We start from the raw sequence: 19,735 nt of genomic DNA on the forward strand, positions 1-19,735 counted from the left end.
CACTGCTTCTGTCACGAGTACATGATGGGACTAAAAGGAGAGTCTTCTCACTTCCCCCAGAGTTCCATTACTGGGTTTACAATAGCCAAGTCAAACTGATAACCTGGGTATTTCTGGAGAGGAAAGAAACTCCAGGTTATTAGCAGTTCGGTGGCGTGGCCGGGGGCCTTCCCTTTGATCCCCTGCCTTCTGGAGAAAACCGGGCACGTGCTGCTCTCTGACCAGCCAGACATGAAATGAGGCTTTGTGCTCTAAAAGCAAAGAGAGGGAGCATGGGTAAGGCACAGGCCTGGGAGGCAGAGGACTGGCTACTTTTCTGGCTCAGTTGCTAACTGGTGTTATGACTCTGAGCAAGCCACGTTGCCTTCATGTTCCTTAGTTTCCCCATCTGTGTTGATATGGCCCTGTCACATGGGGTGGGGGGTGGAGCTTAATTACGAATGTTGTTAAAAGTGCTTTGAGATTCTCCAATGGAAGGCGCGAGAGACCAGCTAGGCGTTAGCATCTGCTCTGCCATTCCTCTCCTCCCCAGCAGGGCTTTGATGTTCATTTAAAGTGCAGTCCTGGGTTGTCATGCTTGGTGTCTCCTGGGGGCTCCAGAGCACATGTGTTCAGTTAAAATTTAACGAGATACCTTTATTTCCCCCAGCCCCTTGGCTCCGCCCTTCATCCTGGGATCTGAAAGTCAAGCTGGGTTCATTTCTTCTCCTGCAACATCCCCAGTAATAAAAGATTTTTAGACTAAATGCTGCCTCAGTGACACCCATGTGACATCTGTTGGTTTGGGTACTGTGCAAAACCCACCCAAGACTCTTGCTGATGCACAAGCTGGACTAGGCTAGGGCAGGCTAACAGGTGTAAGTGTGTCATTGGGAGTCCCACTGTTGACATGCTGGTTTTCACTCAAGTCCCTTTCCAGGGTAGAGCCCGCCGGAGGACCAAGCCAGGGGAGGAAGGTTTCTCCTCCCTTGTCATGGAGGTGGGGATGCTTTGATGCCAACCCCTCTCCCTTCTATCAGTGGAAGCCAGGAACGACTCCAGGGAAGAGAGGTGGGGGGTGGTGGGGTGGAGCAAGGAATGAGGTGCTGCAGAGCCAGCTTCACGAGAAGAAGGTTGCAGTGCTCTGGGTGGGGGAATGTGTGGGTGATCTCGAGCCGCTGTAGCCCTGCGATGCGTGGGGATCACAGAATCACTTGGCTTGTCAGTGTTCCCAAGGGCTGGGTTTTGTCTGGGGGGTGTCTTTGATGAGTGACTGTTCCCAAAAGTGAAATGGTTGAGAGAGGAGCTCCAGGGGAAGGACCAGAGAGACAGGGAGGGAGATGCTCAGGCTGCATCACACGGGCTCCGAATCTATGCCCCACTTCCCTGCAGTTTCCCATCCATCCTGCCAGCAGCAGCCTGCTCCATCCCGCTCACGGCCCTGCTGTTAGACAAAACAGAGGCTGTGTCAGGAGAGCTGGGCTCCTGTCACTTCTCCAAATACCGTGCAGACAAAATAACGGGGGGAGGGCTGGAAGAGGGGGGAGCATGTCAAAAGGCAAGGTGAATGGCTGGAGAAGCTGTTTGTGTTGGCTCCGCACTGTGGGATCTCTTCGCTAGCAGTGCTGGGCAATGCAGTTATGGGGTTGAGGGAAGGGCTCTTGACACAGAGTCCTGGCTCTTCCCCCTGGCTTGGTATGTGGGGGCGGTAAAGAGGGGAGTGTTAAGGGAGTTAACTCTGGAGGTCTTCTCTGTCCTGGGGGATCTGAACAGCCCTGCAAATCAATGGGAAGAAATTCACTGTGGAGCCAGTATGGTGCTGCTTCTCCCATCCCCCCATCCTGTGCATACCATAGGTGAATACTTTACACCCCCATTCCTCCCCCCCCCCCGCCCAATTGCCACCCAATACTGTACCTCTCCCATCCCCCCAGCTGGCAGTACATTGTTCTGCTCAGACCTCTCCTAGGTGCAGCCCCAGGCCAGGGCGGTGGGAAGTGAAGTTCGGCAGTGCCATGCCTCCTCTCCCCTGATGAGGTGGTCTGAGGGAGCATGCCCAAATATGAAGAGGGGGCCTGAACCAGAACTTTTGAGCTAAGTTTGGGGACAATTGGCTCCAAATCCAAATGTCGGTCTTTGTGTCTAACTCTAGATGGCATCTCCAGCAACACAGCTCCCCAGCACGCCCCTGCCGCAGCCCAGCACTGCCTCCCTCCAGAGTGGTGTCTTTGTGCGATGGATCACACTGTGTCTCGCCTCCTGCAGCACGACTCCCTCTAGACCTTGTACGATTACTGTGATGGAGAGGGACTGATACCCTTTGGGTATGGCACCTTTCGAGCCGGACCTAATCCACAGAGTCCAAGATTCCAGCTAGAGTCTGGGGTGTGGAGGGTGGTAGGTCTGAGGTGTCCCTGCCGTGAGGGTGAGCGCGCCTGGGTGGATCCTCCCACTGTGGGTCACGAGAGGAGCTTTGGTTGTAGCTGATCATACCGAGGGGAAATCCATGGCTCCCCTGGAAGTTGGGGAGAAGCCCAGACTCTCTGAGGAGGTCCTCGGTCTCAGGCAGGGAGCAGGTCCCTCTCCCTTCACTCCACCCCTTTGCTCATCACAGATGCACTGGAGGATTAATGCGAATATAAAAGCTCCCAGCCTGTGGAGGAATTTGCCGGGGGAAAGTTTTCTGAAACAATACAAGAGTGAGGGGCCTTGCCAATGTTGTTCTGAGATGGGAAAATATTATTGCTGTTTTAATAACAGAAAAACACCAGGGCCCCTTCCAGGGGGCTGGAGGAACCAGAAGACCTCTGAGGCCAGGTCCATAGTGGGGAAGGGCTTGGCAGGGCAGCCAGGTATGATGGTGCGGTGGGGAACAGCAGCAAGGTGAGTTGGGTAGCTGGGGGAACCTTGAGCCGTGCCTGGCAACTAGTTAGCCAGTGACCACACATGTAAGGCCCAGTCCTGCCTCTGTTGAACTCGATGGAGTTTTGTTGCACCAGGTGCCCAGCATGGATGTGACTTTGGGGCTGGATTTTTCCTTGGGGGAATGGCTCGTATCTGAGTGTGTGTAGGAGAGTGCGTGCGGCCCGTGGGTCTGCCCATTGGGCATCGGTGTTGATGCTGCTCGTCCAGCCAGTGGCTGGATAGTGGATTCCCACCCCTGTCCTAGGCGGCAGCATGGCTTGCTGTATGCGTGCATCCTGTTGATTTGCACAGCCAAGTTCCTGCCCTGGGAATCTCCTGGCCAGGAGCTGTGCCAGTCTCTGTGGCTCTTTGAAGACCTGTCAGCAACCACAGGGAGGGAAATCCTGTTGGGCTGAGGAAATTGCAGGGCTATAACTGTGCCCTTTGCAACAAATGGAAAAGCAAATCTAAGCTGGGAGTCTAGCGCTGCTTTGAGATTCAGCACGATGTTGGGCAAGCCTGCAGCTGTTTGTCCCTGCCCCTGTCAGCAGGTGGTGCTGTGCCAAAGAGGAAGCAAAGACCCCTGCTCTGGTGGGGTTAGGTTTCAGGCACCTGCAGAACTCTGCGACTGGCACAGAAGAGTGCGGCGTGTTGGCCAGGCTATCTGTAGTCGACGGAGCCAGCACCTGGCTCTGGGGATGCTAGGGTAGTTCGCTTTCCCTGCCCAGGCCGTATCCCTGGAAGAGAGCACGTCCATCCAGGGTGCATCTGAGGAGGAGGTGGTGGCGTGGGTGGTGTAGAGAAGAAGGGGCCCGTGTGTGATCAGACGGGGCAAGCAGAAGGACTCAAGTAGCCCTTGTGAGAAGGGGAAGGATGCTGGTTTGGAAGGGAGCAGAGTGTTATGTTTTCCATGCATAACACAGCAGCCGTCTGCGAGCCTTTCAGCTTGAAGCACTACTATTCCGTACCGCAGTACTATAACCAGGGCTCCATGCTGCCAAGTGCTGCACAAACCTATCCCTGGCCCAGAGAACTCACACCCTAAATAGGAAGAGGAAAGAGAAGCAACTTACCAGCAGGCCAGGGGAAAGTTGGGACTAGAAACCCAGGTTTCCTGAGTTGCTGGCTGGTGCACTACCCACTAGACCAGGTTGCCTCTCCATAAAATACCATTTAGTTTAGGTTAAGGGAAAGACCAAAGAAGTCTCCTTAAGAGAGCACAGTGTGTGTGTCTCCTCCATAGAACGTGCTGCATTAGCTCAGCACCAACATATGGTAAAGAAGTGTAAAGGTATAATGCTGAGATCTTCCTGGCTCCCTCCATCCACCACTGTGGGAAACTTCCTGGCTGAGTGACGGAAACTCCACAGCTGGCATTACACGGAGAATGGGGGGAGGGTGCATCTGTGGTGGCAAGTGGATTTGGCCTCCGTTGGCTGATGTCCCTGGTTGTTCGGTACTGAGGTTGGGTAGTGAAGCATATAACTCTAAGCTTTGTTTGTGTGGCTGCACTGTAGGGGTATCTGAACAGCCCTGGCTGGACCCTCGTTCTCCCCATACCTTGTGTTGCGTACTCAAGCACAGAGCGGGCGTGATCACCACGGGCGCGTTCAGCACCTACTCTGCACTGGTGTAAATGGCTGTGCGGGGGGGGGGGGGGGGAGAGCAACAAGGATCAGGGCCCAGGTTGGAACTAGAAATTGTAGGGGCTCCAGCAATGAGGGAGGGGAGAGAGCCAACTGTTTTCCTTCTCCGGCTGGGTCTGGGTTGAAGTTTGGCTGCAGATCTAGGGGTGGGTGATTTGGCTGCAGATCTAGGGGTGTTGAGTGATGGGATCCCTGATTCCCCAGCACAACTGGCTCCCAAACATGGGATCCAAAGAGGCTTCAGAGGCTGGGCCTGAGCTGCAGCGTTACCGACGGCTTGGTGGGTAGGATCTGCCAACGTGCAGAGAGGGGCCAGCCATGTAGCTCTGATCCAGAGCCAAAACTCCCCCTGGGCTGGTGGTCTGAGCATGACCAGGAAGGAACCTACCAGCAACTCATCCCCCACCCCTTTCATATATGCATGTCCTGACCTCCATGGGAATGAGAAGGGAGAGCAGGGGTCTGTCTGCCTTATACAGCAGCTGCACTAAGATCCTGGCTCGGCTCCCCTGCCCTCCCCGATAATCCTCAAACAGGGACTCTGTGGCAGAGGAGACAGGAGCAGGGGAGGGCGTGGGCAGGCTGGGGTCAGGTGTGGGTGCTTAAAACCAGCTGTCCGGGAAAGGACAACAGTGCGAGGGTTGTGCCCTGGAGACATCTCTGCGGGTTTCCTTTCCTGGCACTGGGCATTGCCAGAGTGACGGGCTAGGTCTCTAATAGAGGATTTGGGGCTAATGTGCTCCATCTCTCGCTTGACATGATACCCAGAGGGCAGAACCTGTGAATGGGACTTCCCCTCTCTGCTGGGAGGGATGTGCTGGGTGTGCGTGTGAGTGCGTGTACATTGGTATCTTCCTCTTGCATCCACTTTGATTTCTTTTTAAACTAATGCTGCCTTTTGTAATTACTTGGCCGACAGCATTTGTGTTAGGGTCTGCATGGTGGTGTGTTTGTGTCTGCTTATGCCTGTGCATTGGCTGTGTGTCTTTGGATTTCTGCCTGTGTGTTGGCGTTTGTGTTCTCTGTTTCTCTGGTGTGCAGACTGGTTTTGTGGTTTGGTATGTGTAGGTAAATACTGTGTGTGTGTGTGTGTGTGTGTGTGTTTCTCAGCAATGTGTGGTGGTAAGCAGCTAGCCAGGGGTATGTGTGGATGAGTGTGTGCGTTGGTGTGCATGTTGGCTTTGTATAGTCGTAGGGGTGTGTGTGCGCGTGTGTACTGGAGGCTTGCCCAATTTGCAAGCCCCAACTAACCCTTCCCTGGCTCCGCTGCAGCAGAGCCGATGCCCTGGAGGGAGGCAAGTCAGTTTCCTGCTAGGGCATCAGTGTGGGGAGATGCATACATAAGGGCACAGGTTCTGCTTTGGTTTTTCCCCTGTCTGGGGTGAAAGGCCCGGAGCATCTCTCCATAGGCTCAGCTGTTTTCCTACCCTCCTCATCCCTGTACCTTGGCCTCATCTGTCTGACCAGTTGTAGAATCTTCCCTGTCTTTGATTGACTGACTGGACCAAGAGAGGGAATCCATTACAGCAAAAGCAACCGTTTATACAAATGAACCTAGAGCGACATGATTCCAGCTGCCAGACCATCCTCCCAACCCTCTCCCTGAACCTCAGGGGTCAGATGCTGCAGAGGCCATTAGGAGAGGGACAGGCAGGAATGGGGGGCAAAGCTGGGGAGCAGGTCTGTGTTACAGATGCCCTTGGAGTTGAAATTCTTTCCAAGACTGCCAGGCTCTCATGGGTGAGAGACGCTTCAACCCTGGTACCTGAGGCTTCTGCTTGGTGCTAATCCAGCCATACTACATCAGCTGGAAGTAGAATAATAACCTCAGGGTTAGCTTTGACATCTGTCCCCAGAGGCTGCTGGGAGCCTTCCCCCAATAGAATAAAACATGGTTACAGTACTAGCAGCAGCATGCCCCAAATCTCTCCCCAGGGCCAGCACAGGGAGAGGAAGCTGCTCTGTGCTAATGACACACACGTCTTGCACTCAAGGGATGTGCAGAGGACAGTGATGGTGAGTGCGTCCCAGCGCCTCCCTGAGATCCTCATCTTCTGCCCTGACATTAGCTGGGTCCACCCAAAGTTTGTTGAATTCTGTCTGAGTTTAGTGACCCCCTTTCTTCCTGAACGGCATGGGGAGAATCGGGCAGCTGGGGTGGGAGCATAGGGAAGGTGGAGGGTGGGGCTGGAGGAGTGAGGTGGGTGCATGGAGGGATGTGGGAGGCTGAGCTGGCAGAAGAGCAGGGAGTCAGCCCCTCCCATGCTGGGAGGGAGATGAGGGGCTGGGAGACGGCAGGAGGAGCCTGTGGGGAGAGGCAGGTGAAGGAGGCTGGAGCACATGCCTGTGGGATGATGGTGTGACGGGTTTCCCCCTAGGGTGTCACCTGGAACTGGGGTACCACTGAGACTGCCTGACTGACCAGCCTGGGCTCCCTCTCACACTGTGTCACTGTGACAAGTTGTTAAGCTCTCCAAGCTTGCTCTCTCACCAGCACACACGCAGGTAGGGACACTCCTAGCTGCAGCTTCACACAGATGCTGAGAACAGTTCTGCATGGAAAGGCTCAGCTAAAGTACCTCCCAGTTGCTAAGGCACCCCCCCACACACTTCTGGAGTGTAACTCCAAAATTATACCGCCTTGTGCTGCACAGGGAACTGTACAGCGTAAACTCATGAAATTTGCCCCCTCCCTCAATGTGGAGGCAGATATGCAACAGCTTTCTGTCCCCAGTTAGGATTTCCACACACTGGTTTTAGACAAAACAAAAACAAGTTTATTAACTACAAAAGATAGATTGTAAGTGATTATAAGGGATAGCAAACAGATCAAAGCAGATTACTGTAGTAAATAAACAAAACTGCAAACTGATCTTAACACACTGGATGGGTAGGATATGAATTAGCAGATTCTCACCCTGAGTGATAAACAGGCTGGCAGATTCTTAAGGCACAGGCTGCCTTGGCTCTGCATCTTAGTTTTCCAGGTTTTCATACACAGGCTAAAAATCCCTCTAGCCTGGGACTATCACTTCCCCCAGTTCAGTCCTTGTTCCTCAGGTGTTTCCAGGTGTGTTGTTGTAGGGAGAGTGAGGTACCATCATGATGGCATTTCCCCTTTTACAACTTCTTCCTACTTGCTGGAAAGCTCTTTTGCTGTGCCCTGGGTCAAACAGTTCCCATGGTGTAGTGCTATCTCTGAGAGGTTTCTATTGTACGCAGTTCCTGGGGTAACGCTTGTGTGCATTTCCTCAATAAGCCATTAACATTAGGGGTTGAACTAGATGACCTCCTGAGGTCCCTTCCAACCCTGATATTCTATGATTGTTTGTTTGGCCTTTTTACTGTTGTACCTGAAAGGCTGCTTGTGGGTGTTTTCAACCTCCCAGCACACATACATAGCCAAACTTCATAACTTCCTTTACGACGATAGCACATACAATCCAACGAGCTATCCATGTCTAGTAGATCAAGACTTTTAGAATGATACCTTACAAGGCATACTTTGTACAAAACACATCCTAATTACATGACTGGTGAATATTGGGGTGCCAGAGTGTTACAGATGGTTTCGGAAATCTGAACACCCTTTGCTCTGGGAATTGAAAAGTCAATTTATTTTCCCACTTTTGCCTCTCACACCTCTTCTCTTCTCCATCTCCCCTCTTCCTTGCTGTCCTCCTCCTGCAGCTTTGTCCACACTAAAAGCTAAAAGTCCTGAGTTGGGGCCTGCTGACCTTGCAACACCTTGCATCTGTACACAATAGCCAGCTTAAGTGGGTGCAATGGGGCCTGGGCTGTGGTCTTCAGTTGGGCTGCGGTGGGAAGTCACAAGCATTGCTGTGGCACTGGGTCGCCTGGTTCTCCTAACCCTGTCCTGCTACATCCGTTAGCATGCAATCCAGCAGCCTGCGGGGTCTGGAGTAAGCACTGCAGGTGTCCAAGAGAACAGCCTTGCAAGGGCCTCAGTGCATGCAGACACCACAACGGCTCTGTTAGAAGCAATGCAGCTTTGTGGGCACCTTGGACCATCTCAAGGACAAGGTAGCCAGCTGGCCAGTTCACTCACTGCTGTGGCCTCCTGGGTTGATGTCACCACACTCTCCATTCTAACCCTTCTAAATCCTTCTGCCACTTCCCCTCTCTCCACGGGACCCGTCTCTCTTGGCCTTTCCTCTTTCTTTCCAGCTGTCTCCTTGCTGCCCTGCCTCCCATCTGCCCTTGTTGGAGGGATGTGGGTTGTGGTCCCTGGACGGGGTGTCTGGCTGGGTTATAAATGGCTCTGTGTCTCTCGCAGGATTGGGTGACTTTGCCCCCCTTGGCGGGGCCAAGACGGCTTCTCCTGAGAAATAATTACACAGCCCAGTGCAAATAAGCAAAGAGTCAACTGGAAATAAATGACACAGCTAAAGAAAACAAGCCAGGGGGAACGCTGGGCTCTGCAAATAAACCTCATCAAAGGGAGAAGGGGGAGACAAAAAGGGGGGCTGAAAGGGGCAGGGCTGAACGAGAAGAGAATGAGGGGGTGGAGGGGAAGCTGGAGAGTCTACTTATATTGGGGCCTGGGGCACCTCTGAGGCCCACACAGGAGTGCAGGGCCCATAGTGCCTGACTGTTGTCAGGCCTGTGAGGGACATGTGGTGACTCTCAGCTGTTCCCTGGCTCCCTCCTCTCAGAGTGCTCCAGCATGGAGGCATACCATGGCCTCTGATGGGACATAAGGTGCAGTAACCCCCCAAACATCTGCCAGTCCTCCAGAGCCAGCACTGAGTCCTGTGCCAGTGTGCTAAGGGCTGGGGTGTCACCCCCTTGGCTCTCACCCCAGGTAGAGTCTGTGTGGGCAGGACAGGGCCATAACCCACGTTGGACTGGCAGGCTGCAGCGATCCCATTGGTGTGTAGCCTGTTTGAATGGCCGTCTTCCCATTATATTCTAATCGTTGTCTGACAGGCACAGGCAGGGGGTCGCACTGCCTTTTAGGGTCTGGCAAAGAAGCGTGAAATATCAGCCCTTTTACTGGAATTAAAACGTGGAGACTATAAAACCCGTACCAGATATGCGGTGGAGAGGGGCCATTACCGGGGGGCGCTCTTAGGGAGTGGGAATGTTAATGGGAAGAGTTGGAGTGAGTGGAGGGAGACAGGGGAGGACTGCTAGTTCTCCCCCCACCCTGCTACCCAGCCTGGAGGCGCTCATTCGCCAAGGGATGCAGCCAGTGTGGAGATTTGGGCATTGGGGTGGGATTGGCAGGAGAGAGCTTCGGGGACAGGGCTCCAGTCCACCACTCTCCCCAGCTTAGACTGCACCAGCAGTGGGGATGAACCTTCGTGTGGTCCCAGGGCAGCAGACTCCTCCCTTGTTTCTCTGTAGTTGGCCACCAGAGGCAGAGAAAGTAGTTATGTCTGATCAAGATGCATGCACTGTTCCGTCTCGTTGGCTTCAGGGCTATGGCAGCGGGCGTTGATTGATGTCCATGGCTCGCACCTGCCCAGTGACTCAGTGGGTTTTACAGCCCCTCTGATGGTGTGGAGGAGCACTGAATGGTTTTCCAGTCACGCCCCAGTGCTAACTACCCTTTTAAACACCTGGGGACATTGCACATTATTTCCCCCTTTCCCTACAAACTACCCAGAGGCCCTTATGTTGCATGCTCCATTGATGGGCTGCAGAAGATTCATCTAAAAACAACACAAGGTGCGGTTGAGTTATAGGGACCCTTCAAAAGCAGCTGAAAGCCATAAAATTCCCTAACTTAAAACAGACAAAGCCAGGCTAAATCCCTCCAAATTTGGTTATAGACGAGCAGGCATTGCTCGTGGACTAATATTCATTACTCTTTCCCCCTCATGCCTCTTTAAGCACCTAACTCCCATTGGAATAGAAAACTCTCAGAAGAAGGGCCAAGGAGCCCTGACCCAGCCATGTTCTAAACCTCCTGACAATGAGGATTAGAATGGAAGTTTTGTGTCCTCAACACAAACAACCTTACTGCTTGTAATTAACACCAAGTCGGTTTCCTTGATTCCAGCCCCTAGCGTCCCTCAGAGCCGAATGACTGGCAGTATGGGTCACTCCACATCATGAATTAGGCATGTGGAGCTGCATTCACACACCAAGTGCACTGAGGTTTGAGTAGATAAGCAGAGCAACTGGGGTGTGTTGGTGGGTAGCTGTGCACAGAATTAGTTGCACGTGAGGCTGTTTAAGAGGAGTGAAAATATCTGTGGGTATCATCACCCTGCCAGCGTGGGTATTTCTACCCAAACAAGCCAGCAGCCTGGAGTGGTACATGGCCCACGATGTTGATCTCTAGTTTTCTGGAGCCACACCATTAGAACGCCACTGATTTCGAAGGAGTTCTCCCTGGTCTGCACCAGTGTGAACTGAGATCAGAATCTGGGCCCAGGTTGCTAGTCAGAGCCCCAGTGTGCAGAATTAGGCCATGCAAATGGTAAATAATGAGACAGAGAAATTAACCAAACACACTCAAAGCTTTGAGGTCCCATCTGGTGAAGAAGTTCAGGCCAGTTTTGATTGTATTTTACCTACTTTGCCTGTCCCGGCTAGCACCATATTCTCCCTCCTCTTTCCTTCCTCATCCTCGCTTGCTCTAATTGATGCCCTGTTTCACTCCTGATTCAGATCAGAGATCCTGCTACAGCAGGGAAAATAATCTCGCTGGGAAATCATTGAACTTGGAAGTTGGGGTGGGAAAGGGCAGCTGTTCTCAGAATTGCACAAAACCACAACTGGGGAGAGGCAGAGCCACCGGGGGACTTCAGGGTAAGAGACCATAGCACTGTATCTGGGCAGTAGTTGGGTGTAAATTTAACATTCAGTTGGTGGAATCCTAAGTTGTCAGGGCTGCTTAGAAAATAGACACTGAGTGCAGGAAACAATGGAGCTTTATCCTCCTGGGTTTCCTCGTGTCCATCTCAATGATCATTACTGTGGAAAATCCTAGTTTCTCCTCCTGATCCAATAGTTCCAGCTGCCCCAGGGGAAACAGGCGACCAGGATCCCAAGCAAAGGCAGGGGAGGGAGCTGCCTCTGGCCCAGTGTCCTTGTCAGCCAGCATCAGTGGAACAATCCCAACACTTGATGACAAATTACCCCCGTCTCCCCTCACCATGCTGGGAGCTCGGTGTCACTGCGGTGAATTACGGCCTCCTGCGCTCAGGGCAGGGTCTCAGTACCGGGGAGACAGTCCCCCTCGGGGGCCTGCCTGGGAGTTGTCCACTCCAGACTCCTATTTTACCATCACTATGCAGTGGAACTAATGCTTTACAGGGCTGCCGTGAACCTGGCTGGTGCTCACTGCACACTGAGGCCCCGAATTACCTTATTTCTCCCGCCCCGGCCTCTGCCCACTAATGCTGTGACTGTACTAGGCTTTCATGCTGAACATTTCTCTTGGGCTGCTTTGGTTGGGGGGTGGCAGCAGTGGGGGGAGGCCCTAGTGTAGACAAAAACTAGTTTAACCACCTTGCTGTCCCACCCTCTTTACAGTAAGCTTAGCTGATATGGTGATTACAATGCCTCCTGCACTCTGTCTACACTAGTGCTCTGCTCCCACTGCTGGGAGCAGCAGTGGGCCCTGCGTTGTCACCCTCTTCCTGAAGCCAGAAGAGGTGATGGGAGGGTCGCTCTGATTTCCCCACCCAGCAAGTGGTGAAGTGTTTGATCCAGGAGAGGAGGTGCTTGGCTTTGCTAAGGGAGGACAGCTGGGTGCAGGGCCAGACATAAGTCCGTCAGTGCTTTGAGATCCCATGGCAAACGCCATGCAAGGCTCGGTACGCTGGCAAAAGAGCCTTCAGCAGTCCTGATTCAGTTGCGTTTTTCTCAGCGCTACAAGGTGCTGCTTCCACATGCACTCACCGTTATCCTGGAGGGTTTCCCCTCCTTTGAGTCACTGGGAGCCATAGGACAGACCCCGCCACTGTCACCCTGGAACCTGAGAAATGGCAGTCTCTCAGGGTATGTGTTATGGGGATGGGGCATCCAGCTGACAGCCCTGCTGGGCACATATCGTTTTTTATTATGGCTGAGAACGGCCAAGCTCGCTTCAGGGACAACCAGCACAGGTCCTGGATGCAAACGGGCCAGTTTATCAATCCACCTCCCTCTCTAAGGGCACCCTGCCCACATCTCCAAGCCATACACAAAGGAGCCATTCATGCTTCCCTTTGACATCAGAGTGGGTGAGAGGGATTAACAAACTGGAGGTGGATTTGGCAAAGGCCTGGTTTCACAGCCCTTCTCCGTTCCCCTCCTTTATCCAGGAGGATTTTCAGTGGCTGAGCGCCCTGAGAAGGGGGTGTGTGTGTGTGTATCAGTTACACAGCTGGGGATAAAGGGCTTAGTGGTCAGTTTATACAGAATTATTACTGCGGGGGACAGCACTGTTAAACAAGAAGGAACCATTTTTAAGAGCTGCTGATGCCTGGAGAATGCCGAAACTCTCCTCTTTGGAGGCACTTCTGCTGGGAAAGCTGATATTTTCACTCCTGTTCTTCCCTCTTCATTGCCCAGAACTGGGATCTTTGTCTCTTTAGGGTTAACCTGCTCCTGCTGCTTATTCCCCAGGCCAATGTCATCATCCACTGCTGGTGACAACACAGCTTGTTGCTGTGGAGACGTCACAGCTGGAGGTTGCTCCAGTTGTTTAATGAACTTCTGAGGCGTAAAGCTCACATAGGTTAGAGATGAAGAAATCCTGTCTTATGGCCTCACCTGATGGAATCATGTGATATGGGGCTCTCGCTTTTAAAATTAAGGTAAGCTCCTAGCCTCCAGGTATGGAGAAAAGCTTGCAAATGCCAACCTTAAATGCTCAAACACCAGAAGGCAAATGAAAGGTCCCACTGCTTCATTCCAGGTATAATTCACCCCTATGCTGATTGTATAAACAATGCGTATGCATCTCTTTAATTCCTAAAATACGTGAAAGTGATGCCGAGGCCTCAGAGGGAATTTCACCCTCAGTGCACTGGCTGGGTGATATGCAGAGAAGGAGGCAGGGCATGAAATGAATGAGACAGGGTCCTGTGGCTCATGGCCTTATTTTTGTACTTGCTATTGCCACAGGATAAATATGGAGCAAATCTGAAGTTACCTTAATGTGAGCATATATGGGCCCTCAGGGCTACGCTGGGTGACTCAGGGTTGTGTAGTGAATGCGCCAGTCAATAGCTGCCTCATTCACTACACTGTGCAACCTGTGTAGTGAATGCAGCAGGGGCCCTGGGGAAAAAATAGTATGAGATTGTGTAGTTGAAGACTTTCTTGTAATGCATACGTACAAAGGGCAAAGCTAAGGTTGCATATAGACAACCTGAATTCTGGCATTTCTTGACTTCTTGCGTGATTCACTTTGCAACTTTAATGTTCTTTTAAAACAGCTGTTGGCATGGAATTTAGATTGGACTGGATGAGATAGGTAACAGCAGAGGTCAGGCTAGCTTTAGTCCTTGTCCAAAGCTAGCGCTGGCTAGGTGAAAAGAGAAGAATCAAGAAGAGACTTGGGTACAGCTGGATCTCAGGTTAATGGGGACCTTTAATTGATGCCCTTAGATGTGGTATTAAAAGAAAGAATTGGGGATTTGCTGAACACGTCTAGGTTGGCTGGAAGCCTCCAGAGAACTGATGCACTACTGCCAATGGCTGTAACTCCCCAGGAAAATCCTCTACTGATAAGTGTGGTTCTCAGTCATGGATCCTCCCCAACTCCCCCGTCAGCTGGTGGTGAACTAGTGTGGATGGGACTGAACCATTGCCAGCGTGGTCACAGAGAGTGTGGGGGAACCTGGATGGACTCTTCTGAACCTCTCTCTGCTCCGGTTGCTCTAAACTCCTGTGTGGGAACTCGGAGAGGCCTTTTGCTGGGCATTATGACCTCAGAGACTCTTAATGTGAAGTTCTTCCCCAGATAGAACAGCCCTGCCGGCTCCCTTCCCAAGGTGCTGGCGCAGGAAGGTGGCCTGTAGCTGCTCCTGTGTGCCTGTGTCCTGAGCTGACCAGGAATAACTGAGGATCAAGGAGAGAGTGGCTGGAAACTAGCACCTCTGTCTCCTGAGCCCGGGGCCTGGTGCCAAGATCCTGCTCTCTGTTTATCTAGTTGTAAATGTACACACCACACGGCGGAGACAGGCCTCCGATAAGTCTCCCTGCCCCCGCCCCGAGCTGTGATTCTGTGAAGGTCACTTGGCGTCACAATCTGCACCCCTTTCTTCACCTCCACTCCCGTTCAGAACAGGCGTGCCGCCGTAACACACGTGCTCTTCAGCTGCCAGGACCTGTCCCTCCAAATCCCTTCCCGCAGTGGGGTGCACTTGGTGGCAGAAGAATGACAGGAAAACTCCAGGGAGCAGGACATGGTCTGTCCCAGGCAGTATCAGCGTGGCATATTGGTGATGCCAACTGAGCTTTCCATTGACGTGCTACATGTCAGTCTTGCCCTGCCTTCTCTGACTCCTCTACTCAACCTCTCCCTGTTCTCTCCAGCTGCTCTTCCCCCTTCCTTCTCCCAGCTCCCCACATCTGCTTCTTACCCATCATTCCTTCCCACCCTGCCCCTTATTCCAAAGGATGGAGTGTACAGAGACCGTAAGCCATGCATTCACGGTGAGTTCACCCGGTCCTTCACCCATCATGCCGAACGCAGCCTGTTCCCCTTCCTGTGTCCTGGAGGGAATAAGGACTAGCAGAGGACTGGAAAATCGCCATCTGAGTGTGGATTCCCTCAGAGGTGCTGCCAGCTTGCTGTAAAGCCACTGGACCAAAGGAACAGAACGAGAGGAAGGGCGGGGTCAGGAGGAAGACCTTCAAGTCTCCCGGGAGCACCCCTGCTCCATTCCCATTCATTGGTTACTTCTGTGCTTCAGGTTCCCGCACAGGTTCTTGTGTACGGCTGGCGTTCTGAATGCCCTCTAGCCGGCGTCCCAGTTGCTGTACTTCTTGCTACCGGAAATGCCTGGTCAACTAGGATCCTTAATGGGAAGCTGGCTGGGTCTGTCTTTGGCAAGTGGCTCGTTCGTGGCAAACCTCAAGTCTCTGTCTTTCCTTCCGCAGTCCGAATCCCCAGGTTGTTATAATACACCACAGGCTCCAGATGCCTAATCTCTAGGATGCTGGTTTTTTCACTCATTATGCAAAAGGAATGCACTGGGGAGCCCATGCCAGGCAGCAAGGCAGAACAGAACACAGCAAGGCCTTCTCCCTCCCCTCCATCCCCCAGCTGCTCCAATGGGGGCACAAGAATGCCCCATCGGGACTGCTGAGCTCTAGCTGGGGACAGGAGCATTCACTTTTATTGCGTTGTAGTTTTGTGTGAGCGAGGATCTGTTCAGTGAACGTGTCTGCATATACGCAGAGAGGTTCTCCATCTAATCTGTCTTTAAACGGAGCTCAGGCATGTCTCATCCGATCCCCAACTTGTATGTTAGTTACTTCCCTTGACTGGCACACGCATGGTAGTGCCATGGCAACAGAAGATGCCATGCGTGTGTCTAAGGAGGTGGCAGATCCTGGGGGGTGGTGTGGTGTTATCCTGACCTGGAGGGCGAGGGACTGAGGAGTAGTTCCTCCCAGGAGGAGTCAGGGCCGGGGGCACATTCGTAGGGCATGCCAGTGCTCTGGATCACTAGGAGGCGCTGCAAGGGGCAGGATTTATGGCCCTGGTAAGGTTAATACGTAAGTGTGCACAGCACAGATGCCCTGCATGTGTAGCTGGGAGTTGTGTGTGTAGGGTTGTGAGTGAATTGTATCCTCTTGCCTGGCATATGGGAGCAGCGTGGGGCTGGCAGCAGCGGGCACGTGGGTTTATACTGAGTGGGCAATTCCTTTCTCCATTCCCCCCGCCCCAGGCAGCCCATTACCCTTCTCTCGATGCATTGTCATCTTCTCCCCCTCGCAATGGTCTCCTCACACTCCTGGCCTGCAGAGCCTCTTCCCAGCAGCCCCTGGGGTTGTCCTGTGCTCTGGGCTGTCTGCGGAGGGGAGTTTAATTGCTGATGCGCTGACAGACTCTTTACAGGACATTTATCTTCAGGGCTTTTATCAGCAGTAAATTTCTCTCCTGTCCTCACTCCCGGCTGACGATGGCTCGGTCCAGCTCCTCCCGCTAAGTGCGGTGAGCACTCCCAGCTGCACCGAGGGCCTGGTGCTCTGGGCTGGGTGTGAAACTAACAAAGGGTGAACCCCAAAGGGTCGGGAGAACCCCCAAGGGCAGGGCCTTATGTGAAACTCTTAGGGCTGCAAACAGGCTGGCCATGCCTTTGACATGGCTTTCTACTGATCCCAGTCCTGGCAGGAGCTGGACCCAAATGGCTCAAGTTGGTGTTTTGGGGTCGAGGCTCCGATCAGTTCTCACTTGATCCAACTCGGTTCACCTATCCCAGTCAGGGATGCCATGGCAAGAGAAGACATCTGGGTCTCTAGCTGCAGTGCAGCAATGACCAATGGCAGCAGCATAAAGAGACCTTAAAGTGGGCAGAAACAGCCCTGGAAACGGAGTAGAGCTGGGGGGGGCAGTCTACACTGGCCCCCTCCCAGCCTCCAGCACAGGTGGCAAATTGGGGGCATGCCAAGGGTATGGCCTGAATGCATTACACTATGTCTGTTCTCTACTATTTAGGGCACACAGTGGGCCAGGGGAAACAGAGGGTAAGTTAGAGCAGCCCTGAGGCTGTTGTACTTGGCTATAATGGAGCTTCCCGGGGGTAAGTGAGCCGGGCATGATTGATTGTGCTGGTTTTGCAGACAGGTTAGAGTTGGGGATCTGCACTGTGTCCCGCCTTCCCTGCCCCTCATGTGCTGTGACATCACAAGTAGATTCTCCTTGTTCTCTGCCTTCAGATCTTTTGGCTGCTAACCGCTCAAAGCTGTTCCTCGGCCACCGGGGCTTCCCAGACTTCCGCTCCCTGTATCTGGACGAATACCGCGACCGGCTCTTTGTCGGGGGAAAAGATACACTCTACTCTCTGTGGCTGGATCAGCCCGGCATGGATGCCAAGGAGGTAACACCCAATCTCTCTGCACCTATGTGGGTGAGCAGGGCAGCGTCGTTCCACACAGCACACATAATGCATGTGACGCAGGGCTGGGCTGGTGTGGACGGGCCAGGCGCAGTGGCCAAAGACTGGGCCAGGGATCGGGACTGAGGTGCACTGGCAGAGCTGTGGGGAGGCTAGAACTGGAATAGGATGGGGCGGGCAGGTCAGGAGTAGTGCCAGGGATCTTCCAGGAGCACTGGACCCCAGGCAGAGCTCATTAAAGAGGGGCCGGAAATATCGCACTTAATGGAATTTGGGGGCACGTATGGGAAAGCGTGCAGCCTGCAGGGGGCTGGCCTGCAATGAACTGTAATCAGCAGCATGGAAGCACAGGCTGGCGATCAATGGAACCCTTAGGACAAATTAGCCCATTCGATGACAGGGCCAAAGGTAAAATCTGTGCAGGTGGGGACGGAAAACAAGAAAGTGGGGACATTGGGGCAGGCAGTTCTGAGATGCCATGGCGAAATCCTGGCCCCAGTGAAGCCAATGGAAGCTTTGCCCTTGACTTCAGTGGGCCTAGGATTGCACCCCGCCAGACTTTCAGTCTGCGCTGGAGGCACAGCAGGATGGTGGCTCGTTGCCCCGCTTTGTGCCTGGGTTTGGATGGCTATCCAGGGGGTCTCCTGCCCACATGAGCATCCCCTGTCTCCTGTCACTGCTCCCATTGGTTTAGGTTGGGTCCAGTAGTTGTTTAGGGCTGTGGTTTTCCAAAGCGCTCAGCCTTGACCTAGCTTGGCTCCTGTTGGATTCCAAGGTAAAACTCTTTGACGTCAGTGTGAGCAGAGTTAGGTTACTTTGAAAAACCCACCCTCAATGCGCAGTGATGCGCCAGTTCTTCCCAAATGCTCCCTTTGCTACCGAGTGCGTGCCCTGCCTCCCACGCTGCAGATTTCCCTATGCTGAGGAGGGGCCCCCCAACTCCAGTCTCTGAAATTCCCCAGACTTTACAGCGTGGGCTCATTGCTTTTAATGCACAACGGATCCCTCTCCCATATGGCTCTGTGGCACTGCTTCCCTTGATGCTGTATCCCTACTGAGCTTTGACTGGCATGTTGGCTTAGATCCCCACATAGCCCGCTGAGTGTAAGCTGGATCAAAGGGTCTTTCAGCTGTTCTCCCCAGGTTCCCCCCCAGAGGGGAGCAGGGGGCTTGTGCCCCAGCCCAGTCCCGTCTCTTCCCCTGGATTAGATCCTTGGACCATAACCACACTATATGCCTCCCCCCTCTGTCCCCAAACCCCCTCTTGAAGACCTGCTGACAGGAGTGTGGTGAGGCCTATCAGCTAGCATGCTCTCCTCTGGATGGGGAGACCGGAGAAAACCTCCCCATCAGTCAGCGTACACGTTCCCCTCCCCACTCCCATAAGAAACAGAGCGAGAGGGAGGGTCCCCAAGGGAAGTCAGTGTAATTGGATCTCATTTCCTCCTCTTCCTGTGAGCCCGGGGCCTGACACAGATTGAATTATGAGCCATAGGCGTCTGACATTGGCAACCCAGCTACGTCCACTCTTTTCAACCACGTTATGAGAATAAATAAATAGACGCTACCTTATCGCAGTGACTCCCTCACAGCTAAGTGGGCTGAAGGCATTTTTGGACGGAAGCAGGATTGTTTTAACAGCCCAGGGGCCGAGGTCTCTGCTAATAGACATAAAATAACGTTGTTAACTGAGACCTCTGCTCCCACCCTCTCTGTGCCCCACCGGGCTCTCACCTGATGAGTTCTGATCCGTCCCTCTCTCAGCCGATGAGCAGATGAGGTCCTTATTTACTGCCTTCTGTATATATATCTCCACCGTAGGGGGATGTATTGCTCTCTCCTTTTCATGCATATGGCTCTGCACCTCCAGATCCAGGCCAGGCATGGAGGCTAATGTGACACAATGCAGAGAGACAGGCTATTCCAGCCCTTTTAGAAGCCAGGGGTGCTGCCAGTTTCACAAGAGAGACTGTTCTCATGAGATTTCCAGCTCCTGCCTGCAGACCAAAGAGACCAAAGAGCTGGGATAGTGGGTGGATAATCAGCTGAGCCTTTGGGTTTATGATCCAAATTGAACCCTTCCCTAGGGACTGACAAGAGCCGGTGCCCAGTTGGGAAGTTTGGCTCCTGATTGGATCCGTGTATGAACTTCCCTGGAGTCCAGGGATGCTT

At 53.1% G+C, this 19,735-nt stretch overlaps 1 protein-coding gene across 1 annotated transcript in view; it reads left to right on the forward strand.

Moving 5' to 3' along the window:
- SEMA3G (semaphorin 3G) overlaps positions 1-19,735 on the forward strand; it is a 67,320-nt gene that overhangs the window by 9,703 nt on the left and 37,882 nt on the right. The window contains exon 2 of the mRNA XM_073352540.1: positions 17,385-17,545. Coding sequence (XP_073208641.1) covers positions 17,385-17,545 — 161 coding nt within the window. The remainder of the gene's footprint in view (positions 1-17,384; positions 17,546-19,735) is intronic.

Source organism: Lepidochelys kempii, chromosome 7, assembly GCF_965140265.1.
Source record: "Lepidochelys kempii isolate rLepKem1 chromosome 7, rLepKem1.hap2, whole genome shotgun sequence".
Lineage (NCBI taxonomy): Eukaryota > Metazoa > Chordata > Testudines > Cheloniidae > Lepidochelys > Lepidochelys kempii.